The 13,655-nt window shown below is 36.4% G+C and overlaps 1 protein-coding gene across 2 annotated transcripts in view; it reads left to right on the top strand.

Moving 5' to 3' along the window:
- PPP1CB (protein phosphatase 1 catalytic subunit beta) overlaps positions 1 to 13,655 on the top strand; it is a 43,877-nt gene that overhangs the window by 20,329 nt on the left and 9,893 nt on the right. For both annotated transcript variants that reach the window (XM_047851435.1, XM_047851436.1), the window contains exons 3-6: positions 3,388 to 3,519; positions 5,399 to 5,629; positions 7,739 to 7,843; positions 9,948 to 10,019. In XM_047851435.1, coding sequence (XP_047707391.1) covers positions 3,388 to 3,519; positions 5,399 to 5,629; positions 7,739 to 7,843; positions 9,948 to 10,019 — 540 coding nt within the window. The remainder of the gene's footprint in view (positions 1 to 3,387; positions 3,520 to 5,398; positions 5,630 to 7,738; positions 7,844 to 9,947; positions 10,020 to 13,655) is intronic.

Here is a 13,655-nt window from a genome sequence, read left to right as displayed (position 1 = left end):
TGTGAAATTGCTTTGCACCTAATGAGTTATAAATTGTGCAGATTTTTAGTATCTTCATAATCTAGCTAGGTGCTTGTATCTAAGCTCATATACCCCAATTCTGGAACCCCTCATGGGTATTGTGGCAGTGAACTAGTTCCTCTTTGTTAACAGGTTGCCTTGTTTTACTCCCTGTTTTCAGATGACTGAGAAGTTTGAAATGCTCTTGGATATTTGGGTGTACATACTGGCGGGAGTACATGAGGGAGCAGGACTTTTGAATTGACAAGACAGCTGGAATTGCCCTGAGCCATCTATCATTTTTTTCCAAATATTTGGATAATTTATTCCTAAGATTTGGTCATTTGTCAAATGCTTAACCTTTAGAAGAACGTTTAGTTTCTCTAACTGCATTTCATCAACTTTTAGAAGTGATTTGATTACGCAATGCTCCATTGTTTTATATGCCAGTAAGAGGCAAAAAGCAACTGCCAATTAAAATTGTAAGAAATTATTGATTGCAAAGTATTTCTGAACTTAAAAATTAATTGGGGAAAACCATGCACCTTAAAAATCAACGAAATTTCATGTGTGTTTTTGTTTTGGTAAATTTTTAGTTTTATGGATTAGCATGACTTCTAAATTGAAGCGTTTTTAGCTTTGTAAAAATATTAGTCAAAGTACACCGTAGTGTAACCTAAATTACCTGGGAGGTCGAAATTTTTTTTTTTTTAATTTTTTTTTCTACATTTACTTATTTTTTGGGACAGAGAGAGACAGAGCATGAACGGGGGAGGGGCAGAGAGAGAGGGAGACACAGAATCGGAAACAGGCTCCAGGCTCTGAGCCATCAGCCCAGAGCCCGACGCGGGGCTCGAACTCATGGACCACGAGATCGTGACCTGGCTGAAGTCGGACGCTTAACCGACTGCGCCACCCAGGCGCCCCATATTTTTTTTTTTCCAACATTTATTTATTTTTTGGGACAGAGAGAGGGAGGTCGAAATTAAACAGATAATTTACAGAGAAAATAAAACAAATATGAGATAAAATATTCACCACTGTAATTTAGACGCTTTAAATTGACATGTCAGAGTGACACTAGTTTTAATGATTGTCATCAAGTTACAACCAAGTGTTGGTAACTTAAAGTGTTTTATTACTACAGAATCATAACAAAAATTGTAGGAACTTTTCTGAGAGCCAACTTTTGTTTGTGTTGTCCATTGCTGTTATCTTTAAATAATTATTTTTAGGTGAGTATTTGTCATCTGAAAGCAACAAGAGATCTTTAATCCTTCAAGAAAAATAACTTTTTCCCTTCAAGAAGGTAGACAGGTACTTGATGCACTGATGGTAAAACTGTATTTTGCAAATATCATTTCCCATACAGTTAAGACTTAATGCCAAGATTAAGAATTTTACAGAGAATTGCATCTAAGCTAGTATTGTAGATACCTACTGGAAAGTACAAGTAAGATGCCCTTTTTGGTCTTAGAAAAATCCACATATCCATGGGAAGTAGGTAATTGATGATTATGAGCTAGTACTAATGTAGAAGCTATGATAAAGTTCCTATAATAAAAGCAGTTCTGATGATGTTTTGAATTTCAGGGGTGATCTTATTAACAGTCATATTTACTAAAGCACATTTCAACAGAGTCTGTCTTTTCTGTTACTTAGATATTACTATATTAATGTTATGTATACATGGATTGACTTTTGCACGTGGGGGCCTTTTTTTTTTTTAACCTCTGAACCTGACAAAAGAAACATAGTCTTTAACAAGAAATGTGTGGACTTAATTGTAAATGGGAAATAGTAGGGATATGTAGAGATACAGTCTGCTTTCTTTTTTTAAATACCTTCTTAGCCTTTGCTCTGTTGATGGGAATGCAAACTGGTGCAGCCACTCTGGAAAACAGTGTGGAGATTCGTCAAAAAATTAAAAATAGAACTTCCCTACAACCCAGCAATAACACTACTAGCAATTTATCCGAAGGCCAGAGGAGTGCTGATTCATAAGGGCACTTGCACCCCAATTTTTATAGCAGCTCTTTCAACAGTAGACAAATCATGGAAAGAGCCCAAATGTACATCAACTGATGAATGGATAAAGAAGATGTGGTTTGTATATACAGAATGAATACTTGGCAAAAAAAAAAAAAAAAGGAATGAAATCCTGCCATTTGCAACAACGTGGATGGAATTGGAGGGTATTCTGCTAAGTGAAATAAGTCAGTCAGAGAAAGACACATACGATGTTTTCACTCATAGGTGGAATTTGAGAAACTTAATAGAAGACCATAAGGGGAAGGGAGGGGGAAAATTAGTTTTAAGCAGAGAGGGAGGCAAACCCATAAGAGACTCTTAAATACAGAGAACAAACTGAGGGTTGATAGGGGAGGGGGCAGGAGAGAGGAGAAAATGGGTGACAGGCATTGAGGAGGGCACTTGTTGGGATGAGCACTGGGTGCTGTATGTAAGTGATGAATCACAGGAATCTACCCCTGGAAACCAAGAGTATACTATATACGCTGTATGTTAGCTAACTTGACAATAAATAATATTTTTTAAAAAATAAAAAATAAATGTTTTTTCAGTTAAGATTAAATGGGAGCAAGCAGTATATTTAGAGAGAAAGAGCCAATGGAGAAGGTAATGAGAGGAAATGATTTCAAGTTCAGTTCAATAGGGCAAATAAGAACTCCTCATGTACCATTCCTCCCTACTCTGTTCCAGAAGTTACTTATTAGTTGATAGATTTTATTGTTCATTCATAGGAAAAATGCTTTCCTCCATCTAAATAGCTTTTAGAGTTTTTCATATAGTGCCCTTGTGTGACATAATAATGCATTAAAATTTAATAGCTATCTGGAACCTTTTAAATTTTGTTTTGATTAGAAGTTGGAGGGTGGGGGTTGTTAAAATTCTTAAGACTGTTCATAATTTTCCAAGGACGTGTGTGAAACTAAATCACCTACTGACAGCCACTTTTTGTTTCATTTCCCTTTCTTCATAGCCACTGGTTCTTAATGATGCTATTTTGGCCTTTTCCTAAATGCAAGACTTTACTGAGAGAGTAGGCTATCCTCAAAAGTGCTGTTCCTAAAATCGTTTAGGTCTCTTGGGCTGCAAGGTTGGCCACTGGAAAGCACAAGGGACTGCATTTCTGTGGCAGCAGCCTTGAGGAGCATCATTAGAAACTAGCAACAATAAGATAGAAAGGCAAAGATCACTGGAATAACCTTACTGTTAGCCATAGAACACTACAGGGTATCTGGTAGTTTGCTGTCTGTGTGACTTTCTGGACCTTCAAAATATGGGCATGACTTTTTTTTTTTTTAAGGATTATTTATTTTATAGATACATTTTTAAAAACTGACCATTTTATTCATTGTCTAACAGTACGAGGATGTCGTCCAGGAAAGATTGTGCAGATGACTGAAGCAGAAGTTCGAGGCTTATGTATTAAGTCTCGGGAGATCTTTCTCAGCCAGCCTATTCTTTTGGAATTGGAAGCACCGCTGAAAATTTGTGGTATGTAATCGGGTAAATTTGGAAACAGTCTATTTTGAATACCAGTTTTCCTCCCCTAATTAAATTGAAGGTGATCTAGAGAAAACATTTAAAAATTTTTGTATAAGAGAGATTGATAGGTTTGATAACATAAAATATAAAAATTAAAACTTTCATAAAATAGTAAGTTACAGACAATATTTTTAATATACATCAGATAACAAGATTGCTATTCACAGTTTTTAGTTCTTAGAAACAAGACAGACAATACAATAGAAAGATCTTTTTTTAAGGCAGATTTTAGAAGAAATTCAAAGGGTCAATAAATGTAAGATCCTCAGCCTCACTAGTAATCAGTGAAATACAATTTAAAAACAAATCCTAAACTCTGGACATGTCGGAAAAAAAGTCAAAAACTGATAATCCAGTGTTGTCAAGGATGTAGAGAAATGGGCATTTTGGTGTACCAGTTACAAACTAAAGTTTGGGTGGCAATATGGCAATATCCATGGTGTTATAGTGGCTTCTGGCCAAAAACAAAAATTTCAACCTTAGGTTGAGTGATCACATTGTTTTAGCCAGAAAAATTATTGTACAAAAAGCGTTTTTTATAGTTCACGTAACAGTGGGAAGTGATATAATTATCATTGGCTTTTGGTTTGATAACTGGTAGTGGCTGTTTGTGTCTATGACATAGCTTTACATGGACTTTGATGATGGACTTAATCATCATCTTTTGCTCAGTCAAGGACTATTTTTATATGTAAAAATTTTCACTGTCCTGCATGTTTCTTAGTGATCCACATTCATACCTTGTAATCTGCAGATGCTTAGTGTGTTCTTTACTTTTTTTTCCTCTTTCTTGTGTTTATTCAGTCGTGTGCTTGGTGCTTCTTGATACAGTATCTAGCAAATAAAAGATATTAGCTAAGTAAATGTTTGTTGAATAAATTAATTTGCTTAGAATATCACCTTTAAGTAAGAGGTAATATGATATTTTGTGGAGTAGAGCCTGGCTGGCTCAGTTGGTAGAGCATGCAACTCTTAATCTCAGAGTTGTGAGTTCGAGTCCCAAGTTGGGTGTAGAGAGGACTTAAAAATAAAATCTGAAAAAGAAGAATTTTGTGGAAATGATCAGTCTCTTCTATGAATTTAAATGAAGCAAATGTAGTTACTTGTAACATTTTAAAATGATTCCAATTCTCTGCAAGATACTCTTTAAAATGCTTTGATACAGAAATAATTGGAGGGTAATAGAAATTAGTTATACTAAATATTTCTAAATTTTGGCTGTCTCACTCTTGGGTATAACAAAGTAATGTTAAACTACCAGATAATAAGAGTAACTGTAGTAGTTAACTGTTATATAACAGATTACTCCAAAACTTTATGGCTTAAAACAGCATGAATTTATCACCACACTGTTTCTATGAGTCAGGAATCCAGGCACAGCTTAGCTGGATCCTCTGGTTTTGGGTCTCTCACAAGGTTGCGATCTAGGTGTGATCTGGGACTACATTCATCTCAAGGCTCAATGATGAAAGGATTCAGTTCCTTAAGGGCCGATGGACTGAGAGCTCGGCTCCTAATAAGTGTTTGGCCAGAGGCCTCCTTCAGTTCTTTGCCATGTGTGCTTCTCCATAAGGCAGCTGGCTTCAGCATCAAGAATGAGAGATGGCAAGAGAGTACAAGCAGATTGGAACTCGTGATCTTTTGTAACCTAATTTCAGAAGTGACAGCCCATCCCACTTTTTCTGTCTCCTGTTTGTTAGAAGCGAGTCACCAGCTCCAGCCCACATTCAAGGGGAGAGGATTACACACGGGTGTAAACATTGGGAATCATTTGAAGCTGCTTCCCACAGTAACCAAATGCTCTAAAATTGTCTTTTTCTATTTTCAGGAGATATTCATGGACAGTATACAGATTTACTGCGATTATTTGAATATGGAGGTTTCCCACCAGAAGCCAACTATCTTTTCTTAGGAGATTATGTGGATAGAGGAAAGCAGTCTTTGGAAACCATTTGTTTGCTATTGGCTTATAAAATAAAATATCCAGAGAACTTCTTTCTCTTAAGAGGAAACCATGAGTGTGCTAGCATCAATCGCATTTATGGATTCTATGATGAATGTAAGTAAAAATAAAAATTTATCTTTTATTAATGGGAAAATTCCCTAATACTCCCTAATATAATTTTCCAGTTCAAAAGATTTCTTTTGATTCATTTTTTTTTTTAATATAATTTATCAGGCATAGGACCAAGAATAATCTTTCATGGAAGAAAAACCTGAAACCAGGAAACATGTTACCAATTAAACTAGTTCTTTGGGATCTCTTAAGATCATGGTATTTCAGGTTGACTGCACCTTACTCAGCTGAAAGGGCCTCTTGTAATTAATCAGTTCATTTGGCAAAATATCCACGTGAAACAGAGGTCACTATAGATAATAGCCTCTGTTTTTCTAGTATCTATTAAGATTGTAGCTCTCAGCATTCTTGCGATAAGATGGAAATTTTCATTGGCCCTGTGTCACAAGAAATATTCACCAGTTGTAGGGCGCCTGGGTGGCTCAGTTGGTTAAGCTGCCAACTCAGTGTCTGCCCAGGTCATGATCTCACCTTTCGGGAATTTGAGCCCCACATCCATTCTGTTAGTGCAGAACCCACTTGGGATTCTGTCCCTCCCCGGCACACGTGCAGTGCTCTCTTTCTCCCTCTCTCTCTTCCTCAAAATAAATAAACTTTGAGATAAAGAAGGAAAAATATTGAGAAGTTCTATGAAATTTTTTCAAAGTTTAAGTTTATTATTAGAATTTTAATTTGTGCCTATAAAACAAGAAAGATGAGGATAGCAACTACTCAGGTATATTTTACTGTACTCTTTTTCTTCGGTAAGAAATCACTGATTTCCTGTTTTGTAGTAATGTTTCCAAGTGTAATTACTAAATTACTACATTTGAATTGGTCTTTTGCTTTTGTTAGAGTATGGGAAAGAACACATGTTTGGTTAATTACAATTTAGAACCAAATACAACGATTTTCAAATTGAATTTATTGTTTTTTGGTGGTGAATTCTCCATTGGAATCTATTTTTGTGTTTTTCCTTCCTTAAATATGGTACACTCCTATTCAAACTCCTATATTCTTGGTTTGTATAATTTGACAAGAGGAAGTGTGTATACCAGGCACTACTCTACACACTAGGAATGCAGCAGCGCACAAGACAGATCATCTCTAGTCTCGTGGAGCTGCGTTCTACTAGGAATGATTCTACATCTGATTTTACGTGGCATTTTTACTTCTAAGGTGTAATGTATGGTTTCAACTGTTCAAATCAGACCAGTAGACAGGAAGCAGATTGTAGTACGTCTAACTATAACCACTTTTCTAAAGCTATATGAGGAATAGAGGTGTGTTTTTAAAGAATAAAATATGGGCTTGAGTATCCTCAAGGTTTATAGAAATGACATCAGTTGAGCTAATGTACATGAGAGCAGCTTGTAAAAACTGCTTTGAGTTACACTTTTTCACAGAGAGGCAGGTTATGGCATAAAAGCATAGGAAATTAGTGCTGTGTCTTTCATCGCTCCCCAGCGTTAGTTGTTGCAACTTCTTGCCAAATTCAGGAAGATCAAGTAACTCTAAAAAGGTGAACATACACTTGAGATTTCTCTTGTCGTAGCTCTTTATGCTAGACTATAGGAAAATTATAGCCTTCGTGTCTCTATTTATACTTTATGTAGTGCCAAGTTGTAATTCACTCAAAAGTGAATACCATTGAAGCATTTGGAAATTGTCCTTTCTTGTCAGTAAATTTATGCTGTGTTACTCAATGCATTAGAGTTAAAATGGACAATCTCCAGAGGTACCCCTTTCACTTTTGCTTACTTATTTGGCTAGGTATTCAACTAATGTACACATTGAATGGAACAGATAAACTAGTAGTCTGTTAGACTATTTCAAAGTGACTATATTATAGTGATCTTAAAAGACAAAAGGATTTGATATATGTGTTCCGTAAAATACCTAGCACAATCTTTCAAGTTTTTTTAACTTTATGGAAGGTGTTGAATGTTCATTAAATTTATTACCTTTTTAAAAATACACAAGAAGCACTCATTACAGAAAAAACAAAGTGCGGTATAAAGAATAAAGTTGAAATTATAATCCTGTGGCTATGAGATAACAAATGAAAACAGTTTTAGATTTATTTCTTCTATTTGCTTGTTCTTTTTATAGGCAAACGAAGGTTTAATATTAAATTGTGGAAGACCTTCACCGATTGTTTTAACTGTCTGCCTATAGCTGCCATTGTGGATGAGAAGATCTTCTGTTGTCATGGAGGTAGACTAGTAAATTTGCTTTATGGGTTTTTCTCACTGTCATTCCATTGTTTGGAAAAGACCTACAGTAACTAGGATGCACACTGTGGAAAAATATAGCTGTGCTTGTGTAAAAGGTCAAATTATTAAAACTATTCTGAACATGGCTAAAATCTCTTTTAATAACTAGAAATTTATGAAGGTTTATACAAAATGAATGTTTAGTTGAGTACTTATCTTTAAAGAATTTCACATATGAGGAGGATAACCAGATTTTTATTTGAAATAACGTATTCCCTTTGCTTCATTTTTGATAGAAAGATACCACTACTGTCAGTCAAAATGAGAGGATCATGATTACTTTCCTGCCAATATTAAATACCTTTCATTAGAATCCAAATGAAATTGGGTTTATTAGTCCCACATATCAGGAGTTCTAGGCTGTATGTAATATGTCCATTTTCATCCTAAAGATAATTTTTGAGGGGCACCTGGGTGGCTCAGTCGGTTAAGCGTCCGACTTCAGCTCAGGTCACGATCTCGCGGTCCGTGAGTTCAAGCCCCGCATCGGGCTCTGGGCCGATGGCTCAGAGCCTGGAGCCTGCTTCCGATTCTGTGTCCCTCTCTCTCTGCCCCTCCCCCGTTCATGCTCTCTCTCTCTCTCTCTCTCTCTGTCTCAAAAATAAATAAACATTAAAAAAAAAAAAGATACTTTTTGATAGAATATTCTGTATAACTTTTAAAATAAGCAGGAATAGGTGCCATGAAAATATATAGATTGTATATTATGTGGCTGTCTTAAGAAATTAAAAACCTATTGATAAAATACATGTTTCCAAAAAGTTAAGATAAAATAAAGTATATTTCAAAACAGATACTAATGAAAAGAATTTAATTATGTCAAAGCACTTGTAGAAGCAATAGTTTTTATGCAGTCTGGAAAGGGAGAGAATTGTTGGACACATGTTTATGGAAGCCTGAGTTAGAAGGATGGAGTAGACTTTGAAGACGTGTAAAGAATTTGAGATGGTCTTTTTTATTTGTCTAGTTAAAGGAATGTGTGAGCACTAGCCTAACTAGAATGTCAAGCACATAGGGAATAATGAGTATCAGATTATAGAGATTTGAATACTGAGCAAAGTAGTTTGTTGAATGGTTTAATAACCATATTGGGTTTTTGTACATGGAAATAATATAGTAAAAATACTGTAAGAAAATTAGTGTTTTATATAGTTATATAAATATTATTTATAATTATTATTTATTAATATGCAGGAAGAATTAAAGTGAAAAATGCTGAAAAGATAGATGTACTTGTCTAGGCCTGAGGTAAAAAGCGATTTATTCTTGGAGCGCCTGGGTGGCTCAGTCAGTTAAGCATCCCGATTCTTGATTTCGGCTCAGGTAATGTTCTCATGGTCTGTGAGTTTGAGCCCTGCATCAGGCTCCATGACGACAGTGTGAAGCTTGCTTGGAATTCTCTCTCTCTGTCCCTCCCCAACATGTGGGAACACATGGGCTCCCTCTCTCTCTCTCAAAATAAATAAACATTAAAAAAGGATTTATTCTCTGATAGAACATGTTACTATATTAATTGAAGTATTTTATAGTAGATCCTAAACATTTAGGAAATTGTAGTTCTTGCACATTAGTATACTTAAAAGTAGAAATCAAGAAGTTATGTGTTGGTACTTGGATTATCCATAAAAGAGAAATAATAGTTTATGTACTAAAGACTGTGAAGTGTTTTCATGTGCTTTTTCTTATCCTTGTGATCAACAATTACACTTTACGAAGATAATGAGCATGTTGCAGAGAGATGTAGGAAGGTCTTACAGGACAGTGAGGCACTTAAACTTGGAAGTAAACATCTTTAAGATTAGGTGGTGAGAAGTGATAAAAGTGGTCGGAAGGATTGGAATTGGGTATATTCCTGGAGAAAGGCAGAGAATGGTTGGAAAGAAAGAAGAATGGTAAGATTTCTAACTCTGTATATTGAAGATAACATTAAAAGGAACACATTACATATTTTTAATTTCAGATAGTGAATCTACTTTGATTAAATGTTGCTTTATTTAAGTGAAAATTGTTTAGATGTCATTACTCTGACCATCTTTTATTTATAGGACTGTCACCAGACCTGCAGTCTATGGAGCAGATTCGGAGAATTATGAGACCCACTGATGTCCCTGATACAGGTTGAGTATATAGAGAAGTTTAATTAGTTGTTTTATGTAAAATATTGACATATTTGAACTTAACTATATATTTAGTTGAAGATTGGTTTATGTAATAAATAATAGAGCTTTTTCAATAGTAAGCTAACTACAGATTACTTGCAGTAATGTATTTTATTTCCCACTACTTACTTCCCAAGGTGCAATACTTTTAAGTTTCATATTTAACTGTAGTATGGTTCTTTCAAACTTATTTATCACAGAAGATCTTGTTAACTGATTCCCTTTATCTTCCTGTCATTCTAAATTCCTTCATTCATATCAACATTGATTATGTCCTTCAAGGACTTATTAAAAATTAGTCAAACAGAGGTGTCTAGCTGGCTCAGTTGTTAGGGCATGCGACTCTTGATGTTAGAGTCATGAGTTCAAGTCCAATGTTGGGAGTGGAGCCTAGTTAAAAATAAATAAATAAATTGGCGGGGGGGGGGGGGCATTCCTGAGTAGCTCATTCGTTGAGTGTCTGACTTCTGCTGAGGTCATGATCTCATGGTTCGTGAGTTCAAGCTCCACATCATGCACCCTGCTGTCAGCGCAGAGCCCATTTCAGATCCTCTGTCCCCCTCTCTCTCTGCTCCTCCCCCAGTCTTGTTCCCTCTCTCAAGAATAAATAAACATTTATTTTTGTTAAAAAAAATAATAATAAAGTTTTTTTAAGGATTTTTAAAAAACTAATCAAAAGTTTTAAAAAATTTTTTAATATTTATTTTTTGAAAGAAACAACACAAGCTGGGGAGGGGCAGAGAGAGAGGGAGACACAGAATCCAATGCAGGCTCCAGGTTCAGGGCTGTCAGCACAGAGCTTGACGTGGAGCTCGAACTCACAAACTGTGAGATCGTGATCTGAGCTGAAGTCAGAAGCTTAAACTGACTGAGCCACCCAGGTGCCCCAAAAGTTTTTTAATTAAAATAGTTTTTCTTGGGGTGCCTAGCTGGCTCAGTCCATGGAGTATGTGACGCTTGATCTTGGGTTGTGAGTTTGAACCCCACTTTGGGCGTAGAGATTGCTTAAATAAAATCTTTAAAAAATTGGGGCGCCTGGGTGGCGCAGTCGGTTAAGCGTCCGACTTCAGCCAGGTCACGATCTCGCGGTCCGTGAGTTCGAGCCCCGCGTCGGGCTCTGGGCTGATGGCTCAGAGCCTGGAGCCTGTTTCCGATTCTGTGTCTCCCTCTCTCTCTGCCCCTCCCCCGTTCATGCTCTGTCTCTCTCTGTCCCAAAAATAAAAAAAAAAAAAAAAAAAAAAAAAAAAAAAATAAAAATAAAAATAATAATTTTTCTTAGCTAAGGATACAGTTGCCTTTTAAAAATTACCATTTAGTTTTCTGGTATTTTTTTGCATCTTCTATATTTCACATTTGTAGAGCTCAGAAAGCTGTAGAGATACATGGTGAGTTTGTGAAAAATTTGTGAAAGAATAATGAAAGTTAACTGTTCAGATGTTCAAAATAACTCTTAGGTAAGTGAAGCAAGTCAAAACAAAAGCAAATTAAGTTCCACTTGAGGATAAATTGCTCTGTTGATTAACAAATGAGCCTCACGTAATTTTATAAATAAATTCTGGACACAGTGGCCTAACTTTTCTGTTGGCTTTTAGTGGTAATTATTCATAGTTGAGTGCCAGTGTATGTACTAAGATGTGTACTAATCATGGCATTTATATTCTTAAAATGCTATGATGGGGCACCTGGGTGCCTCACTCGGTTAAGTGTCCGACTTCAGCTCGGGTCATGATCTTGCAGTTTGTGACTTTGAGCTCCATGTCGGGCTCTGTGCTGACAGCTCAGAGCCTGGAACCTGCTTCAGATTCTGTGTCTCCCCCTGTTTTTGCCACTCCCCCCACTCACACTCTGTCTCTCTCCCTCCCTCTCTGTCAAAAATAAATAAACATTAAAAAAAATTTTTTAACAAAAAAATAAAATGCTGTGATAACCTGTGAATTGAATGCAGTAAAATTCTCCTTTTCTGTTCACCGTTTGCTTAAAACATCAATACCTTTTTTGGTGGCATTTTCTGACACAGTGTTTATGGTTTTTCCACATCACAACCCATGCTCCAACACTTACGTGTCTAACATTTAATTACACTAATTCCTGAAGTTAGCCATGACTGCACAGGTTAAGGGCTTCATTTCACAAGACTGCCCCCACACTACTGCCCAGCCACAATTCTGGGATTCCCACAACCACTTCCTCAGATGCTTTACTTGTATTTATCAGCTTATCATAAAGGGATACAACTCAGGAACTAGGAGATATCGGTTGGGGAACAACTTCCACACCCTTTGTCATCAGTGTGTTCAACAACTGTAAGCTTCCCAAGTCCAGTTGTTCAAGAGTTTTTATAGAGCTCAATTTCCAGCCCACCTCTCCAGAGAGAGGGGACAGCTGAAAGTTCCAGTCGTCTAATCATATGTTTAGTCTTGCTGTTGACTTGCCTCATTGTGAAGTGCTTTAGGGGATCTGGATCACTTCATTAGCATACACTCAGGTGTGATGGAAAGGGGTTCCTTATGAATAATAAAAGATACTCCTGTCTGGTCGTCTGGGTGGCTCTGTTGGTTAAGCATCTGACTTTGGCTCAGGTCACGATCTCATGGTTTGTGAGTTCAAGTCCTGCTTCAGGCTGTGCGCTGACAACTCAGAGCCTGCTTCACATTCTGTCTCCCTCTCTCTGCCTCTTCTCCACGCGTGCATGCCTGTGGTCTCTTCCTCTCTCAAAAATAACTAAACATTAAAAAATAAAAAGATACCTCTGTCACTCAGGAAATTCCAAAGGTTTTAGGAGCTGTATGCTGGGAATAGGAACAAAAACTAAATGTATTTTTATGATATCACACTGTCTTACCATTAAAAGCATTAACATAAGCAAAACTGTCCTTTCTCGGTTTCTACCAGACTTTTTTTTTTTAATGAATTTATGTTGTTGGATTCGTTGTCCCATCATTTGTGTAATCAGACCCACCCTTTATATGTTGTATTCATCAGTTCTCAACAACTTGAATATTTTCAAAATGAGGATTGCCTAGAGTGCCACAGGGGTCTAGAAAATCTTGATATATTAAGTATGTCATGTAAATAAAAAAAGATGTTTTAGCTTACTGATGAGAGGATTGTTTATTGGTAATTTTTTTCTTCTCAAATTTTTATTTAAATTCCAGTTACAGTACAGTATTGGTTTCAGAATTAGAATTCAGTGATTCATCACTTACATACAGCATCCAGTGCTCATCACAGCAAGTGCCCTCCTTAATACCCATCACCCATCTAGCCCATCACCTATCCACTTGTCTCTGAATTCCACACATGAGTGGAATCATATGGTATTTGTCTTTCTCTGACTTACTTCACTTAGCATGTATACTCTAACTCAATCCATGTCATTGCAAATGGCAAGGTTCTGGTTTTTTCTGTGGTTGAGTAATATTTGTGTGTGTGTGTGTGTGTGTGTGTGTGTGTGTGTGTGTGTACACACCACATCTTTATCCATTCATCAATTGCTGGATATTTGGGCTCTTTCCATACTTTGGCTATTATTGATAATGCTGCTTTAAACACTGGGATGCATGTATCCTTTCGAATCTGTATTTTTGTGTCCTT

This window comes from Prionailurus viverrinus, chromosome A3 (assembly GCF_022837055.1).
Source record: "Prionailurus viverrinus isolate Anna chromosome A3, UM_Priviv_1.0, whole genome shotgun sequence".
NCBI classification, from domain to species: domain Eukaryota; kingdom Metazoa; phylum Chordata; class Mammalia; order Carnivora; family Felidae; genus Prionailurus; species Prionailurus viverrinus.
Note: the sequence above shows the minus strand (reverse complement) of the source record. Positions and strands in the feature narration are given on the sequence as shown.